General features: G+C 63.4%; 1 protein-coding gene across 1 annotated transcript in view; it reads left to right on the forward strand.

The window, feature by feature from the left end:
* The window catches only part of POLD1 (DNA polymerase delta 1, catalytic subunit), a 40,329-nt gene that overhangs the window by 16,880 nt on the left and 4,517 nt on the right, over positions 1-18,932 (forward strand). The window contains 12 exon segments of the mRNA XM_065655366.1: positions 1,177-1,287; positions 3,372-3,563; positions 4,512-4,600; positions 5,373-5,489; positions 6,513-6,626; positions 8,208-8,355; positions 10,116-10,211; positions 11,735-11,872; positions 13,014-13,189; positions 14,928-15,080; positions 16,296-16,398; positions 17,411-17,543. Coding sequence (XP_065511438.1) covers positions 1,177-1,287; positions 3,372-3,563; positions 4,512-4,600; positions 5,373-5,489; positions 6,513-6,626; positions 8,208-8,355; positions 10,116-10,211; positions 11,735-11,872; positions 13,014-13,189; positions 14,928-15,080; positions 16,296-16,398; positions 17,411-17,543 — 1,570 coding nt within the window.

Raw genomic sequence — 18,932 nt, forward strand, 5'->3', positions numbered from 1 at the left:
TTTTCGCCCCGTTTTTGCAGGTTCTGCTGCGGGAGTGCCAGCTGCGCTCCTACAGCCTCAGGGCCCGGATTGGGCCTCTTGGGCCATTTTGGGCTATTTTGGTGCGATTTTGGGCTATTTTGGGGTCTTCTCTTGGTGTTTCGGGGTGTTCTGTTGGTGTTTTGGGGTGTTTTTGCCCATTTCGGCCCCGTTTGTGCAGGTTTGGCTGCGGGAACACCAGCTGCGCTCCTACAGCCTCAGGGCCTGTTTTGGGCCTTTTTGGGCCTGTTGGGCCATTTTGGGCTATTTCGGTGCGATTTTGGGCTATTTCGGGGTGTTCTCTTGGTGTTTCGGGGTGTTCTGTTGGTGTTTTGGGGTGTTTTTGCCCATTTCGGCCCCGTTTGTGCAGGTTTGGCTGCGGGAACACCAGCTGCGCTCCTACAGCCTCAGGGCCTGTTTTGGGCCTTTTTGGGCCTGTTGGGCCATTTTGGGCTATTTCGGTGCGATTTTGGGCTATTTCGGGGTGTTCTCTTGGTGTTTCGGGGTGTTCTGTTGGTGTTTTGGGGTGTTTTTGCCCATTTCGGCCCCGTTTGTGCAGGTTCTGCTGCGGGAGCACCAGCTGCGCTCCTACAGCCTCAGGGCCTGGATTGGGCCTCTTGGGCCATTTTGGGCTATTTTGGTGCGATTTTGGGCTATTTTGGGGTGTTCTGTTGGTATTTTGGGGTATTTTATTAGTATTTTGGGGTGGTTTTGCCCATTTTCGCCACATTTTGGCAGGTTTGGCTGTGGGAGCACAAGCTGCGCTCCTACAGCCTCAGGGCCTGGTTTGGGCCTTTTTGGGCCTGTTGGGCCATTTTGGGCCGTGTCGGTGCGATTTTGGGCGATTTCGGTGCCATTTTGGGCCGTGTTGGGGTGTTCTCTTGGTGTTTCGGGGTGTTCTGTTGGTCTTTTGGGCTGTTTTTGCCCATTTTCTCCCCGTTTTTGCAGGTTCTGCTGCGGGAGCACCAGCTGCGCTCCTACAGCCTCAGGGCCTGGTTTGGGCCTTTTTGGGCCTGTTGGGCCATTTTGGGCCGTTTCGGTGCGATTTTGGGCCGTTTTGGTGCGATTTTGGGCGATTTCGGTGCCATTTTGGGCCGTTTCGGGGTGTTCTGCTGGTGTTTCGGGGTGTTTTTGCCCATTTTGGCCCTGTTTGTGCAGGTTCTGCTGCGGGAGCACAAGCTGCGCTCCTACAGCCTCAACGCGGTCAGCGCGCACTTCCTGCGGGAGCAGAAGGAGGACGTGGCCCCCGGGATCATCACCGACCTGCAGGTGCCCGCGGCCCCAGCGCCACCGTGTCCCCGATGTCCCCCTGTCCCCCGATCCCCCATCCCCCTGTCCTCATGTCCCCAATGTCCCCCTGTCCCCGTATCCCCGTCTCCCTGTCCTCATGTCCCCCCTGTCCCCCTGTTCCCCAATCCCCATGTCGCCCTGTCCCCCCTGTCCCCCCATGTCCCCAATGTCCCCCTTCTCCCCCGTGTCCCCCGTGTCCCCAATGTCCCCCCCGTCCCCCATGTCCCCCTGTCCCCGAATCCCCATATCCCCCTGTCCCCATGTCCCCATGTCCCCCTGTCTCCCAATCCCAATGTCCCCCCTGTCCCCCCATGTCCCCCATGTCCCCAATGTCCCCCTTCCCCCCCCTGTCCCCTATGTCCCCAATGTCCCCCTTCTCCCCCTTCTCCCCCCTGTCCCCCGTGTCCCCCGTGTCCCCAATGTCCCCCCCGTCCCCCCTGTCCCCCTGTCCCCCTGTCCCCATGTCCCCCTGTCTCCCAATCCCAATGTCCCCAATGTCCCCCTTCTCCCCCCTGTCCCCCCTGTCCCCCGTGTCCCCAATGTCCCCCCCGTCCCCCAATCCCCCTGTCCCCCCTGTCCCACATGTCCCCATGTCCCCAATGTCCCCCCTGTCCCCCAATCTTCATGTCCCCATGTCCCGATGTCCCCCCTGTTCCCCCGTCCCCTCGTCCCCGTGTCCCCCCTGTCCCCAATGTTCCCTGTCCCCATGTCCCCCCGTCCCCCCATGTTCCCTCATGTTCCCCATATCCCCCGTCACCGTTCCCCCGTGTCCCCACATGTCCCTCAGCACCACGTCCCCCCATATCCCCGTGTCCCCAATGTCCCCCCTGTCCCCCCCGTCCCCCCCGTCCCCCCATGTCCCCCATGTCCCCCATGTCCCCCATGTCCCCCATGTCCCCCATGTCCCCCATGTCCCCCATATCCCTGTGTCCCCAATGTGTCCCCATGTCCCCAATGTCCCCGATGTCCCCGTGTCCCCAGAACGGCTCTGCTGTCACCCGGCGCCGCCTGGCCGTGTACTGCCTCAAGGACGCGTTCCCGTGTCCCCCATGTCCCCCATGTCCCCAATGTGTCCCCATGTCCCCAATGTGTCCCCCATGTCCCCCATGTCCCCAATGTCCCTGTGTCCCCCATGTCCCCCATGTCCCCAATGTCCCTGTGTCCCCATGTCCCCCATGTGTCCCCATGTCCCAACGTCCCCGATGTCCCCGTGTCCCCAGAACGGCTCTGCGGTGACGCGGCGCCGCCTGGCCGTGTACTGCCTCAAGAACGCGTCCCTGTGTCCCCATGTCCCCAATGTGTCCCCATGTCCCCCATATCCCCTATGTCTCCCATGTCCCACATGTCCCCAATGTGTCCCCAGTGTCCCCATGTCCTCAATGTCCCCAATGTCCCCCCATGTCCCCAATGTGTCCCCATGTCCCCAACGTCCCCGATGTCCCCGTGTCCCCAGAACGGCTCTGCTGTCACCCGGCGCCGCCTGGCCGTGTACTGCCTCAAGGACGCGTTCCCGTGTCCCCAATGTGTCCCCGATGTCCCCAATGTGTCCCCATGTCCCCAGTGTGTCCCCATGTCCCCAACGTCCCCGATGTCCCCGTGTCCCCAGAACGGCTCTGCGGTGATGCGGCGCCGCCTGGCCGTGTACTGCCTCAAGGACGCGTTCCCGTGTCCCCATGTCCCCAATGTCCCTGTGTCCCCATGTCCCCCATGTGTCCCCATGTCCCCAACGTCCCTGATGTCCCCGTGTCCCCAGAACGGCTCTGCTGTCACCCGGCGCCGCCTGGCCGTGTACTGCCTCAAGGACGCGTTCCCGTGTCCCCATGTCCCCAATGTCCCTGTGTCCCCATGTCCCCAATGTCCCCAATGTGTCCCCATGTCCCAACGTCCCCGATGTCCCCGTGTCCCCAGAACGGCTCTGCTGTCACCCGGCGCCGCCTGGCCGTGTACTGCCTCAAGGACGCGTTCCCGTGTCCCCATGTCCCCAATGTCCCTGTGTCCCCATGTCCCCAATGTCCCCAGTGTGTCCCCATGTCCCAACGTCCCCGATGTCCCCGTGTCCCCAGAACGGCTCTGCGGTGACGCGGCGCCGCCTGGCCGTGTACTGCCTCAAGGACGCGTTCCTGCCGCTGCGGCTGCTGGAGAAGCTGATGGTGCTGGTGACGCAGGTGGAGATGGCCCGTGTCACCGGGGTGCCCCTGCGCTACCTGCTGGCCCGGGGACAACAGGTCAAGGTCGTGTCACAGCTGCTGCGGCAGGTGCGGGGACGTGGGGACATGGGGATGGGGGACATGGGGATGTGGGGATGTGGGATATGGGGACATGGGGACATGGGACAGGGGGATGGGGGATATGGGACATGGGGACAGGGGAACGTGGGGACATGGGGGACAGGGGGACATGGGAACAGGGGGACATGGGGACAGGGGGATGTGGGGATGGGGACAGGGGGGACGTGGGGACATGGGGACAGGGGGACATGGGGACAGGGGGACATGGGGACGGGGGACATGGGACATGGGGACATGGGGACAGGGGGGACATGGGGACAGGGGGATATGGGACGGGGGACATGGGGACAGGGGGACATGGGGGACAGGGGACATGGGGTTATGGGACAGGGGGATGGGGGACAGGGGGACATGGGGACATGGGGGACATGGGGACAGGGGATATGGGACGGGGGGATATGGGACAGGAGGACATGGGGATGGGGGACATGGGGTTATGGGACAGGGGGACATGGGGACAGGGGATATGGGACAGGAGGACATGGGGACAGGGGATATGGGGATGTGGGGACAGGGGACATGGGGTTATGGGACAGGGGGATGGGGGACATGTGGGACGTGGGGACAGGGGGGATATGGGGATATGGGACAGGGGGACATGGGGACCGGGGAGATGGGGACAGGAGGACAGGGGGACATGGGGACAGGGGATATGGGGACAGGGGGACAGGGGGATATGGGGGAGACAGGGATATTTGGGATATGGAGACATGGGGGCCAGGGGTACATGGGGACAGAGGGGGACATGGGGACATGGGGGGGTCACCAGGAGGGAGCTGAGGGGACACTGGGACCATCAGGGCGCCACGGGGCCAGAGGACAGAGGGACGGGGACACGGGGGGACAAGGGACGTGGGGCCATCAGGGGGCACCTGGGGGGTGCGGGGGGGTCGCTGGTGTCACCGTCCCCCCCAGGCCATGTCCGAGGATCTGCTGATGCCGGTGGTTCGATCCGAGGGGGGGGAGGATTACGAGGGGGCCACCGTCATCGAGCCGCTCAAGGGGTGAGCGAGACCCCAACCCCCCCGACCCCCATTTTACCCCCTGATTTCCCTGGGACCCCCTGGCCCCCGTGACCCTGGGACCCCCCCATGATGACCCCTGTGACCCCCCCATGATGACCCCTGTGACCTCAGCTCCCCCCATGACCCCCCATGTTCCCCCGACCCCTTGTGACCCCCATGACCCCTGTGACCCCCATGACCCCTGTGACCCCCATGTTCCCCCATGTTCCCCCGACCCCTTGTGACCCCCATGACCCCTGTGACCCCCATGACCCCTGTGACCCCCATGTCCCCCCATGTTCCCCCGACCCCTTGTGACCCCCATGACCCCTATGACCCCCATGTTCCCCCATGTTCCCCCGACCCCCTGTGACCCCCATGACCCCTGTGACCCCCATGTCCCCTCATGTTCCCCCGACCCCTTGTGACCCCCATGACCCCTGTGACCCCCATGTTCCCCCGACCCCCTGTGACCCCCATGACCCCTGTGACCCCCCATGACCCCCATGTTCCCCCAACCCCTTGTGACCCCCATGACCCCTGTGACCCCCATGACCCCCTGTGACCCCCATGACCCCTGTGACCCCCCATGTCCCCCCATGTTCCCCTGACTCCTTGTGACCCCCATGACCCCTGTGACCCCCATGTCCCCCTGTGACCCCCATTTTGCCCCCATGACCCTCCTACATCCCCCCCTGCAAGGTGCCCCCTGTGACCTCCCATGACCCCTTGACCCCACCTTGACCCCACCTTGACCCCTGCCCCCCCCCAGCTACTACGACACCCCCATCGTGACCTTGGACTTCTCGTCCCTGTACCCGTCGATCATGATGGCGCATAACCTGTGCTACACCACCCTGCTGCCCCCCGGGGGGCTCCAGCGCTTCGGGTGGGTACTGGGAGCACTGGGAGGGACTGGGAGCACTGGGAGGCACCCTTAACCCGTGTCACACCACCCTGGGGGCACTGGGAGGGACTAGGAGGACACTGGGGGCACTGGGAGGGACTGGGAGCACTGGGAGGGACTGGGAGCACTGGGGGTCACCCATAACCTGTGTTACACCACCCTGGGGGCACTGGGAGGGACTGGGAGGACACTGGGAGCACTGGGAGGGACTGGGAGCACTGGGGGGTCACCCGTAACCTGTGTTACACCACCCGGGGGACACTGGGAGCACTGGGAGGGACTGGGAGCACTGGGGGTCACCCGTAACCTGTGTTACACCAGACTGGGGGCACTGGGAGGGACTGGGAGGACACTGGGAGCACTGGGAGGGACTGGGAGCACTGGGGATCACCCGTAACCTGTGTTACACCACCCTGGGAGCACTGGGAGGGACTGGGAAGACACTGGGAGCACTGGGAGGGACTGGGAGGACATTGGGGGCACTGGGAGGGACTGGGAGCACTGGGGGTCACCCGTAACCTGTGTTACACCAGACTGGGAGGGACTGGGAGGACACTGGGGGCACTGGGAGGGACTGGGAGCACTGGGGGTCACCCGTAACCTGTGTTACACCAGACTGGGAGGGACTGGGAGGACACTGGGGGCACTGGGAGGGACTGGGAGCACTGGGGGTCACCCGTAACCTGTGTTACACCAGACTGGGAGGGACTGGGAGGATACTGGGGGCACTGGGAGGGACTGGGAGCACTGGTGGTCACCCGTAACCTGTGTTACACCAGACTGGGAGGGACTGGGGGCACTGGGAGGGACTGGGAGCACTGGGGGTCACCCATAACCTGTGTTACACCAGACTGGGGACACTGGGGGGGCACTGGGGGTCGGTCTGCCCCCCCCATGTCCCCTTGTCCCAGGGTGTCCCCTGATCATGTCACCTGCACCCCATGCGCTGGGGGGCGCTGGGGGTCAGCGTGTCCCCCCGTGTCCCCCCGTGTCCCCCTGTCCCAGGCTGTCCCCCGATGACGTCACGCGCACCCCCACCGGGGAGCTGTTTGTCCGTCCGTCCGTGCGGCGGGGGCTGCTGCCCCGGGTGCTGGAGGGGCTGCTGGGGGCGCGGGCCAGGTGACCGGGGGGACATCGGGGACATGGGGGGACATTGGGGACATTGGGGACATGGGGGGACATCGGGGACATGGGGGGACATGGGGACATTGGGGGATATGGGGACAGGGGGACTTGGGGGCATTGGGGAAAGTGTCCCTGTGGGCCCCTGTGGGTCTCTATGGGTCTTTATGGGTCCCTGTGGGTCTCACTGGGTCTCTATGGGCCCCTGTGGGTCTCTATGGGTCCCTGTGGGTCTCACTGGGTCTCACTGGGTCTCTATGGGTCTTTATGGGCCCCTGTGGGTCTCACTGGGTCTCTGTGGGTCTCTGTGGGTCTCTATGGGTCTCTATGGGTCTCTATGGGCCCCTATGGGTCTCTATGGGTCCCCGTGGGTCTCTATGGGTCTCACTGGGTCTCTATGGGTCCCTGTGGGTCTCTATGGGTCTCTATGGGTCTTTATGGGCCCCTGTGGGTCTCACTGGGTCTCTATGGGCCCCTGTGGGTCTCTATGGGTCTCTATGGGTCCCTGTGGGTCTCACTGGGTCTCTATGGGCCCCTGTGGGTCTCACTGGGTCTCTATGGGTCCCTGTGGGTCTCTATGGGTCTCACTGGGTCTCTGTGGGTCTCTATGGGTCTCACGGGGTCTCTGTGGGTCTCTGTGGGTCTCACTGGGTCTCACTGCGTCTCTATGGGTCTCTATGGGCCCCTGTGTGTCTCTATGGGTCTCACGGGGTCTCTATGGGTCTCACTGGGTCCCCGTGGGTCTCTATGGGTCTCACTGGGTCTCTATGGGTCTCACGGGATCTCTGTGGGTCTCTATGGGTCTCACAGGGTCTCTATGGGTCCCTGTGTGTCTCTATGGGTCTCTGTGGGTCTCTGTGTGTCCCCGTGGGCCTCACGGGTCTCTGTGGGTCTCTGTGGGTCTCTATGGGTCCCTGTGGGTCTCTATGGGCCCCTGTGGGTCTCTATGGGTCTCTATGGGTCCCTGTGGGTCTCTATGGGTCTCTATGGGTCCCTGTGGGTCTCACTGGGTCTCTATGGGTCCCTGTGTGTCTCTATGGGTCTCACGGGGTCTCTGTGGGTCCCCGTGGGTCTCTGTGGGTCTCTGTGGGTCTCACTGGGTCTCACTGCGTCTGTATGGGTCTCTGTGGGTCTCTATGGGTCTCACAGGGTCTCTATGGGTCCCTGTGGGTCTCTGTGGGTCTCACGGGGTCTCTATGGGTCTCTATGGTCCCCTGTGGGTCTCTATGAGTCTCTATGGGTCCCTGTGGGTCTCTATGGGCCCCTGTGGGTCTCTATGGGTCTCTATGGGCCCCTGTGGGTCTCTATGGGTCTCTATGAGTCTCTATGGGTCCCTGTGGGTCTCTATGGGTCTCTATGGGTCTCTATGGGTCCCTGTGGGTCTCTATGGGTCCCTGTGTGTCTCCATGGGTCTCACTGGGTCCCCGTGGGTCTCTATGGGTCTCACAGGGTCTCTATGGGTCCCTGTGTGTCTCTATGGGTCTCACGGGGTCTCTGTGGGTCTCTGTGGGTCTCACTGGGTCTCTGTGGGTCTCTGTGGGTCCCCGTGGGCCTCACGGGTCTCTGTGGGTCCCGCAGGGTGAAGGCGGAGCTCAAACAGGAGCAGGACCCGTTCCGGCGGCAGGTCCTGGACGGGCGGCAGCTGGCGCTGAAGGTGAGCGCCAACTCGGTGTACGGCTTCACCGGCGCCCAGGCGGGGCGGCTGCCCTGCCTGCCCATCTCGCAGGTGAGCCCCACGGCGACCCACAGCGACCCATAGAGCCCCATAGAGCCCCATAGCTCCCCATAGCCCCACAGTGACCCACAGCTCCCCATAGCCCCACAGCTCCCCATAGCCCCCCATAGCCCCACGGCTTCACCGGCGCCCAGGCGGGGCGGCTGCCCTGCCTGCCCATCTCGCAGGTGAGCCCCACAGCGACCCACAGCTTCCCACAGCTCCCCATAGCCCCACAGCGACCCACAGCTCCCCATAGCCCCACAGCTCCCCATAGCCCCACGGCTTCACCGGCGCCCAGGCGGGGCGGCTGCCCTGCCTGCCCATCTCGCAGGTGAGCCCCACGGCGACCCACAGCGACCCATAGCCCCACAGCTCCCCATAGCCCCATAGCTCCCCATAGCTCCCCATAGCTCCCCATAGCCCCACAGTGACCCACAGCTCCCCATAGCCCCATAGCTCCCCATAGCCCCACAGCGACCCACAGCTCCCCATAGCCCCACAGCTCCCCATAGCCCCATAGCTCCCCATAGCCCCCCATAGCCCCACAGCGACCCATAGAGCCCCATAGAACCCCACAGCTCCCCATAGCCCCATAGCCCCCCATAGCCCCCCATAGCCCCACGGCTTCACCGGCGCCCAGACGGGGCGGCTGCCCTGCCTGCCCATCTCGCAGGTGAGCCCCACAGCGACCCACAGCGACCCATAGCTCCCCATAGCCCCATAGCTCCGCATAGCCCCACAGCTCCCCATAGCCCCCCATAGCCCCACGGCTTCACCAGCACCCAGGCGGGGCGGCTGCCCTGCCTGCCCATCTCGCAGGTGAGACCCGACCCACACCTGCCCCACAGCGACCCATAGAACCCCATAGAGCCCCATAGCTCCCCATAGCCCCACAGCTCCACATGTCCCTCCATGTCCCCCCGATGTCCCCTCAACGTCTCCAATGTCCCCACGTCCCCCAATGTCCCCACGTTTCCCCCCCATGTACCCCCATGTCCCCACGTCCCCCGATGTCCCCACGTTCCCCCCATGTCCCCCAATGTCCCCACATCCCCCGATGTCCCCAATGTCCCCCCGTGTCCCCCACGTCCCCCAATGTCCCCCCATGTCCCCACATCCCCCGATGTCCCCAATGTCCCCCCGTGTCCCCCACGTCCCCCAATGTCCCCCCATGTCCCCACATCCCCCGATGTCCCCAATGTCCCCCCGTGTCCCCCACGTCCCCCAATGTCCCCCCATGTCCCCACATCCCCCGATGTCCCCAATGTCCCCACGTCCCCCCGTGTCCCCCACGTCCCCCAATGTCCCCCCATGTCCCCACATCCCCTGATGTCCCCAATGTCCCCACGTCCCCCCGTGTCCCCCACGTCCCCCAATGTCCCCAATGTCCCCACGTCCCCCCATGTCCCCACATCCCCCGATGTCCCCAATGTCCTCATGTCCCCCCGATGTCCCCAATGTCCCCACGTCCCCCCGTGTCCCCCACGTCCCCCAATGTCCCCCCATGTCCCCACATCCCCTGATGTCCCCAATGTCCCCACGTCCCCCCGTGTCCCCCACGTCCCCCAATGTCCCCACGTCCCCCCATGTCCCCACGTCCCCTGATGTCCCCAATGTCCCCACATCCCCCAATGTCCCCACGTTCCGTCCCCACGTCCCCCCATGTCCCCACGTTCCGTCCCCACGTCCCCCCCATGTCCCCACATCCCCCAATGTCCCCCCATGTCCCCAACATCCCCCGATGTCCCCAATGTCCCTGATGTCCCCAGAGCGTCACGGGTTTCGGGCGCCAGATGATCGAGCGGACGAAGCAGCTGGTGGAGAGTAAATACAGCCTGGCGCAGGGCTTCAGCGCGGACGCCAAGGCGCGTGGGGCCGGGGGCATCTGGGGGGGCCCGGGCTTTGGGGGCCCCCACGGCTCTCGGGAGGGTCCCCGGGGGGGGGTTGGGGGGATTTGGGGGGATTTGGGGGGATTTTGGGGGGATTTGGGGGGGTTTGGGTGTCCCCAGGATGGTAAATACCCCCCTGGCCCAGGGCTGATCCTGAGGGGGGAATTTGGGGGTACGGGGGGGTTTTGGGGTCCCCAGGTGATTTTGGGGGGTCCCTGAGGGTCCTCAGGGCTCTCGGGAGGGTCCCCGGGGGGATTTGGGGGGATTTGGGGGGATTTTGGGGGGTTTGGGTGTCCCCAGGATGGTAAATACCCCCCTGGCCCAGGGCTGATCCTGAGGGGGGAATTTGGGTGGATTTGGGGGGATTTTGGGGGGTTTTGGGGTGTCCCCGGTGATGTCCCCCCCGTGTCCCCCCCAGGTGGTCTATGGGGACACGAACCCCGTGATGTGTCACCTGGGGGGGGGGGGGGTGTGTCCCAGGGGATTTGGGTGGATTTGGGTGAATTTTGGGTGGATTTGGGTGAAATCTGGGTGGATTTTAGGTGGATTTTGGGTGGATTTTGGGTAGATTTGGGGTGGATTTTGGGTGGATTTGGGTGAACTCTGGGTAGATTTTGGGGGATTTTGGGGTGAATTTTGGGTGGATTTGGGGTGGATTCTGGGTAGATTTGGGGTGGATTTGGGTGAATTCTGGGTAGATTTGGGGTGGATTTGGGTGAAATCTGGGTGGATATTAGGTGGATTTGGGGTGGATTTGGGGTGAATTCTGGCTGAATTCTGGGTGGATTTTGGGTGGATTTGGGTGAATTCTGGGTAGATTCGGGGTGGATTTTGGGTGAATTTTGGGTGAATTCTGGGTAGATTTGGGGTGGCTTTTGGGTGAATTTTGGGTGGATTCTGGGTAGATTCGGGGTGGATTTTGGGTGGATTTGGGTGAATTCTGGGTGGATTTTGGGGTGGATTCTGGGTGGATTTTGGGGTGGATTTGGCTGAATTCTCGGTAAATTCTAGGTGAATTCTGGGTAGATTTGGGGCGGATTCTGGGTGAATTCTGGGTGAATTCTGGATAGATTTGGGGTGGATTTTGGGTGAATTCTGGGTGAATTCTGGGTAGATTTGGGGCGGATTTTGGGTGAATTCTGGGTAGATTTGGCGTGGATTCTGGGTGGATTCTGGGTAGATTTGGGGCGGATTCTGGGTGAATTCTGGATAGATTTGGGGCGGATTTTGGGTGAATTCTGGGTAGATTTGGCGTGGATTCTGGGTGAATTCTTGGTAGATTTGGGGCAGATTTTGGGTGAATTCTGGGTGAATTCTGGGTAGATTTGGGGTGGATTTTGGGTGGATTCTGGGTGAATTCTTGGTAGATTCTGGGTGGATTCTGGGTGGATTCTGGGTGGATTTGGGGTGGATTCTGGGTGGATTTTGGCTAGATTCGGGGTGAATTCTGGGGGGATTTTGGGGGATTTTGGGGTGTCCCTGACGCGTGTCCCCCGCAGGTGGTCTATGGGGACACGGACTCCGTGATGTGCCACCTGGGGGCGGTCTCGGTGGCCATGGCCATGACCTTGGGCCGGGAAGCGGCCGCGTGGGTGTCCGGGCACTTCCCCCCCCCCATCCGCCTGGAGTTCGAGAAGGTGCCAAATGGCCCCAAATGGCCCCAAACCAGCCCCGAGGGGTCCCCACGGTGTCCCCGTTGTCCCCACGGTGTCCCCATTGTCCCCACGGTGTCTCTTTTGTCCCCAAGGGGTCCCTGTGTCACCAGGGGGGTCCCTGTGCCTGCAAAGTTGGGGGGGGTCCCCATATGTCACCATTGTCCCCAAAGTGTCCCCAAGGGGTCTCCATTGCCCCCAGGGTGTCCCCAAGGGGTCCCCATTGTCACCAAGGGGTCCCCAAGGGGTCTCCATTGTCCCCAGGGTATCCCCAGTGTCACCAAGGGGGTCCCCAAGGGGTCCTTGTGCCCACAAAGCGGGGGGGTCCCCATATGTCCCCATTGTCCCCAAGGTGTCTCCATTGTCACCAAGGGGTTCCCAAGAGGTCCCCATTGTCCCCATGATGTCCCCATGTCCTTGTGCTTGTCCCCACTTCCCCCAGGGGTGTCCCCACGATGTCCCCACGATGTCCCCACGATGTCCCCATGCCCTTGTGCTGGTCTCCATGTCACTCAGGGTTCCCAGGGGTGTCCCCATGATGTCCCCACGATGTCCCCATGATGTCCCCATGCCCTTCTGCTGGTCCCCATGTCACTCAGGGTTCCCGGAGGTGTCCCCACGATGTCCCCATGATGTCCCCACGATGTCTCCATGATGTCCCCATGCCCTTGTGCTGGTCCCCATGTCACTCAGGGTTCCCGGGGGTGTCCCCATGACGTCCCCACGATGTCCCCACGATGTCCCCACGATGTCCCCACGATGTCCCCATGTCCTTGTGCTGGTCCCCATGTCCCTCAGGGTTCCCAGGGGTGTCCCCATGATGTCCCCATGCCCTTGTTCTTGTCCCCACGTCCCCCAGGACCCCCGAGGGTGTCCCCAGGATGTCCCCACGATGTCCCCATGCCCTTGTTCTTGTCCCCACGTCCCCCCAGGGTTCCTGGGGGTGTCCCCATGATGTCCCCATGATGTCCCCATGCCCTTGTGCTGGTCCCCATGTCCCTCAGGGTTCCCAGGGGTGTCCCCATGATGTCCCCATGATGTCCCCATGTCCCCGTTCTTGTCCCCACATACCCAGGACCCGCGGGGCTGTCCCGGGGGTGTCCCCAAGCTGTCCCCGTGTCCCCAGGTGTACTGGCCGTACCTGCTGATCAGCAAGAAGCGCTACGCCGGGCTCTGCTTCTCCTCGTCCCCCGACGTCCCCGACAAGCTGGACTGTAAAGGGCTGGAGGCCGTGAGGAGGGACAACTGTCCCCTGGCCGCCAACCTGGTCACCGCCTGCCTGAGACGCATCCTGCTGCACCGGTACGGGACGGACAGACAGGGGGACATGGGGACGGACAGGGGACATGGGGACAGATGGGGGACATGGGGACAGACAGGGGACATGGGGACGGACAGGGGACATGGGGACGGACGGGGGACATGGGGACAGACAGGGGACAGGACAGACAGGGGGACGGACAGGGGACATGGGGACAGACAGGGGACATCGGGACAGACAGGGGATGGGACAGACAGGGGACATGGGGACGGACAGGGGACATGGGGACAGACAGGGGACATGGGGACGGGACAGGGGACATGGGGACGGACAGGGGACGGGACAGAAAGGGGACAGACAGGGACAGACGTGAGGACACAGGGACAACTGTCCCCTGGCCGCCAACCTGGTCACCGCCTGCCTGAGACGCATCCTGCTGCACCGGTACGGGACGGACAGACGGGGGACATGGGGACGGACAGGGGACATGGGGACAGACAGGGGACGGGACAGACAGGGGGACGGACAGGGGACATGGGGACAGACAGGGGACGGGACAGACAGGGGGACGGACAGGGGACATGGGGACAGACAGGGGACATGGGGACGGACAGGGGACGGACAGACAGGGGGACGGACAGGGGACATGGGGACAGACAGGGGACATGGGGACGGACAGGGGACGGGACAGACAGGGGGACGGACAGGGGACATGGGGATGGACAGGGGACATGGGGACAGAGAGGGGACATGGGGACAGACAGGGGACATGGGGACGGACAGGGGACGGGACAGAAAGGGGACAGACGTGAGGACACAGGGACAACTGTCCCCTGGCCGCCAACCTGGTCACCGCCTGCCCGAGATGCATCCTGCTGCACCGGTACGGGACGGACAGACAGGGGGACGGACGGGGGACATGGGGACAGACAGGGGACATGGGGACGGACAGGGGATATGGGGACAGACAGGGGACGGGACAGACAGGGGACATGGGGACGGACAGGGGACATGGGGACAGACATGGGGACAGACAGGGGGATATGGGGACAGGGGGACACAGGGACAGACATGGGGGGACATGGGTGGTTTTTTTTAGGGTCCCCAGGCCCACCATGTGCCCCCCAGGGACCCCGTGGGACAATGTGGGGTGACACGGGGGGTTTTGGGGTCCCCCGAACCCCATTTTTGTCCCCAGAGACCTCGAGGTCATGGTGGCCCTGGGGGTGACATGGGACATCCTGGGGACTTTGGGGGGTCCCCAAACCCCCCCAGGGACCCCATAGGACAATGTGGGGTGACACGGGGGGTTTTGGGGTCCCCCCCAAACCCCATTTTTGTCCCCCAGGACCTCAAGGTCACGGTGGCCCTGGGGGTGACATGGGACATCCTGGGGACTTTGGGGGGTCCCCAAACCCCCCCAGGCACCCCGTGGGACAATGTGGGGTGACACGGGGGGTTTTGGGGTCCCCCGAACCCCATTTTTGTCCCCCAGGACCTTGAGGTCACGGTGGCCCTGGGGGTGACATGGGGACTTTGGGGGGTCCCCAAACCCCCCCAGGGACCCCATGGGACAATGTGGGGTGACACGGGGGGTTTTGGGGTCCCCCGAACCCCATTTTTGTCCCCAGAGACCTCGAGGTCACGGTGGCCCTGGGGTGACATGGGGATTTGGGGGGTCCCCAAACCCCCCCTGGGGACTCCCAGGGACCCCATAGGACAGTGTGGGGTGACACGGGGGGTTTTGGGGTGCCCCCGAACCCCGTTTTTGCCCCGCAGGGACCCCGAGGGCGCCGTGGCCCACGCCAAGGACGTGATCTCGGACCTGCTGTGCAACCGCGTGGACATTTCGCAGCTCGTTATCACCAAGGAGTTAACGAGGGCGGCCGGCGCCTACGCCGCCCCACAGGCTCACGTGCAGCTGGCGGAGAGGTGGGGACCCCAAAAGTGACCCCCCCAAAATGGGGACCCCCCCCCCACCCCCAAAAACCAGCACCCCAAAATGGGGATCTCCCCCCCCCCCCTCATTAGCTCGTTAACACCGAGGAGTTAACGAGGGCGGCCGGGGCCCCCCCACAGGCCTGTTTAGCCGAGAAGTGGGGACCCAAAAATGACACCCCAAAAGTGACACCCCCAAAATGGGGACCTTAAATGGGCACCTTAAAATGGGACCCCCCCCCCCAAAATGGGGACCCCAAAACTAGGACACCCCCATAGGCGCCTTCGAATGGGGACCCCAAAAGTGACACCCCCCAAATGGGGACCCCCAAAAGGGGGACCCCCAAATAGGCGCCATCAAATGGGGACCCCAAAAGTGACACCCCCAAAATGGGGACCCCCAAAAGGGGGACCCCCAAATAGGCGCCATCAAATGGGGACCCCAAAAGTGACACCCCCAAAATGGGGACCCCAAAACTGGGACACCCCAATAGGCACCTTCAAATGGGGACCCCAAAAGTGACACCCCCCAAAGGGGGACCCCAAAAGGGGGACCCCAGAAGTGACACCCCCAAAACGGGGACACCAAAAGGGGGACCCCCAAACTGTCCCCAATGCGGGGGGTGGGCCGGGGGTGTCCCCCCCAAACGTGGGGTGTCCCCCCCAAACGCGGGGTGTCCCCAAACATGGGGTGTCCCCCCAAACGTGGGGTGTCCCCCCCAATGCGGGGTGTCCCCAAACATGGGGTGTCCCCCCAAACATGGGGTGTCCCCCCCAATGCGGGGTGTCCCCAAACATGGGGTGTCCCCAAACGCGGGGTGTCCCTCAAATGTGGGGTGTCCCCCCCAAATGCGGGGTGTCCCCCAAATGCGGGGTGTCCCCAGACATGGGGTGTCCCCAAACATGGGGTGTCCCTCAAATGTGGGGTGTCCCCCAAACGCGGGGTGTCCCCAAACATGGGGTGTCCCTCAAATGTGGGGTGTCCCCCCCAAATGCGGGGTGTCCCCCAAATGCGGGGTGTCCCCAAACATGGGGTGTCCCCCCAAACGTGGGGTGTCCCCAAACATGGGGTGTCCCCCCCAATGTGGGGTGTCCCCAAACGCGGGGTGTCCCCCAAACGCGGGGTGTCCCCAAACATGGGGTGTCCCCCAAACGTGGGGTGTCCCCCCCAAACATGGGGTGTCCCCCAACCGCGGGGTGTCCCCCCAGGATGCGGCAGCGCGACCCCGGCAGCGCCCCCGGCCTGGGCGACCGTGTCCCCTACGTCATTGTCACCGGCGCCAGGGGGGCAGCAGCCTACACCAAATCTGAGGTGACAGCGGGACGGGGGGACACGGGGACATGGGGATATGGGGACAGGGGGACATGGGGACACGGGACAGGGGGATAATGGGCAGGGGGACGTTGGGGACAGGGGGACGTTGGGACAAGGGGATATGGGGAAATGGGGACAGGGGGACATTGGGACATGGGGAAATGGGGACAGGGGGACAGGGGTTATGGGGACAGGGGGACATTGGGACAGGGGACATGGGGACAGGGGGACATTGGGACAGGGGGAAATGGGGACAGGGGGATATGGGGACAGGGGGACATGGGACAGACGGATGGGGGGACAGGGGGACATGGGGACACGGGGGTGTCAGGAGGTGCCGGAGCACGAGCTGCCCAGGGACGGGGTGACGTTTGGGGGTGTCGGGGGGCGACGTTTGGGGGGGCCGGGGGGTGGCATTTGCGGGTGACATTTGGGGGTGCTGGGGGTGGCATTTGGGGGTGCTGGGGGGTGACATTTGGGGGTTCTGGGGGGTGACGTTTGGGGGTGTCGGGGGTCGGCATTTGGGGGTCCTGGGGGGTGACATTTGGGGGTGCTGGGGGATGGCATTTGGGGGTTCTGGGGGTGACATTTGGGGGTGACGGGGGTGACATTTGGGGGTGCTGGGGGTGAAATTTGGGGGTGTCGGGGGTCGGCAATTGGGCGTTCTGGGGATGACATTTGGGGGTTCTGGGGGTGACATTTGGGGTGCCGGGGGTGACATTTGGGGTGCTGGGGGGTGAAATTTGGGGGTGCTGGGGGTGACATTTGGGGGTGCTGGGGGGTGACATTTGGGGGTGCTGGGGGTGAAATTTGGGGGTGCCGGGGGGTGACATTTGGGGTGCTGGGGGTGGCATTTGGGGGTTCTGGGGGTGGCATTTGGGGGTGCCAGGGGGTGAAATTTGGGGGTGCTGGGGGTGACATTTGGGGTGCCGGGGGGTGAAATTTGGGGGTTCTGGGGGTGGCATTTGGGGTGCCGGGGGTGACATTGGGGTGACATTCGGGGTGGCAGGACCCCATCTTCGCGCTGGAGCACAACCTGCCCATCGACACGCGCTACTACCTGGAGCAGCAGCTGGCGAAGCCGCTGCTCCGCATCTTCGAGCCCATCCTGGGCGAGGGCCGCGCCGAGAGCGTCCTGCTGCGTGAGCACCCCCGGGACGGGCACCCCAAAAAGCGACCGAGCCCCCGAGCTCAGCCCTGAGCCCCGAAACAGCCTCTGAACCCCCAAACTGAGCCCTGAGCCCCAAACTGAGCCCTGAACCCCCAAACTGAGCCCTGAACCCCCAAACAGAGCCCTGAGCCCCGAAACACCCCCTGAACCCCCAAACTGAGCCCTGAGCCCCAAAAGAGCCCCTGAACCCCCAAACTGAGCCCTGAACCCCCAAACTGAGCCCTGAGCCCCAAAACAGCCCCTGAACCCCCAAACTGAGCCCTGAGCCCCGAAACAGCCCCTGAACCCCCAAACTGAGCCCTGAGCCCCAAAACAGCCTCTGAACCCCCAAACTGAGCCCTGAGCCCCAAACTGAGCCCTGAACCCCAAAACAGCCCCTGAACCCCCAAACTGAGCCCTGAGCCCCGAAACAGCCCCTGAACCCCCAAACTGAGCCCTGAGCCCCAAAACTGAGTCCTGAGCCCCAAAACAGCCCCTGAACCCCCAAACTGAGCCCTGAACCCCAAACTGAGCCCTGAGCCCCCAAACTGAGCCCTGAACCCCAAAACAGCCCCTGAACCCCGAAACTGAGCCCTGAACCCCCAAACTGAGCCCTGAGCCCCAAAACAGCCCCTGAACCCCCAAACTGAGCCCTGAACCCCCAAACTGAGCCCTGAGCCCCAAACTGAGCCCTGAGCCCCAAACCTGAGCCCTGAGCCCCGAAACAGCCCCTGAACCCCCAAACTGAGCCCTGAACCCCCAAACTGAGCCCTGAACCCCAAACTGAGCCCTGAACCCCAAAAACATCCCCAAAAACCACCCAGGGACCCCAAAACCGACCGAGTCCCCAAACTGAGCCCTGAACCCCAAAACTGAGCCCTGAGCCCCAAAACAGCCCCTGAACCCCGAAACTGAGCCCTGAGCCCCAAAACTGACCCGAACCCCCAAACTGAGCCCTGAACCCCCAAACTGAGCCCTGAACCCCAAACTGAGCCCTGAGCCCCCAAACTGAGCCCTGAGCCCCAAAACAGCCCCTGAACCCCGAAACTGAGCCCTGAACCCCAAAACTGAGCCCTGAACCCCCAAACAGCCCCTGACCCCCAAACTGAGCCCTGACCCCGAACCTTAGCCCTGAGCCCCAAAACAATCCCAAATCCCCAATACCCCCCCCAAACCCCCCAATCCCCCAAATTTCCCAAATTCCTCCATATCCCCCAAATCCCCCAATATCCCCCAAATTTCCCCCCAAATTCCCCCTAAATCCCCCCAATATCCCTCAAATATCCCTCAAATTTTCCCCAAATTCCCCCCTAAATTCCCCCCAATATCCCCCAAATTTCCCCCCAAATTCCCCCCAAATTCCCCCCAAATTCCTCCCAAT

The sequence above is a fragment of the Caloenas nicobarica genome, chromosome 39 (genome assembly GCF_036013445.1).
Source record: "Caloenas nicobarica isolate bCalNic1 chromosome 39, bCalNic1.hap1, whole genome shotgun sequence".
In the NCBI taxonomy this organism is placed as follows: Eukaryota; Metazoa; Chordata; class Aves; order Columbiformes; family Columbidae; genus Caloenas; species Caloenas nicobarica.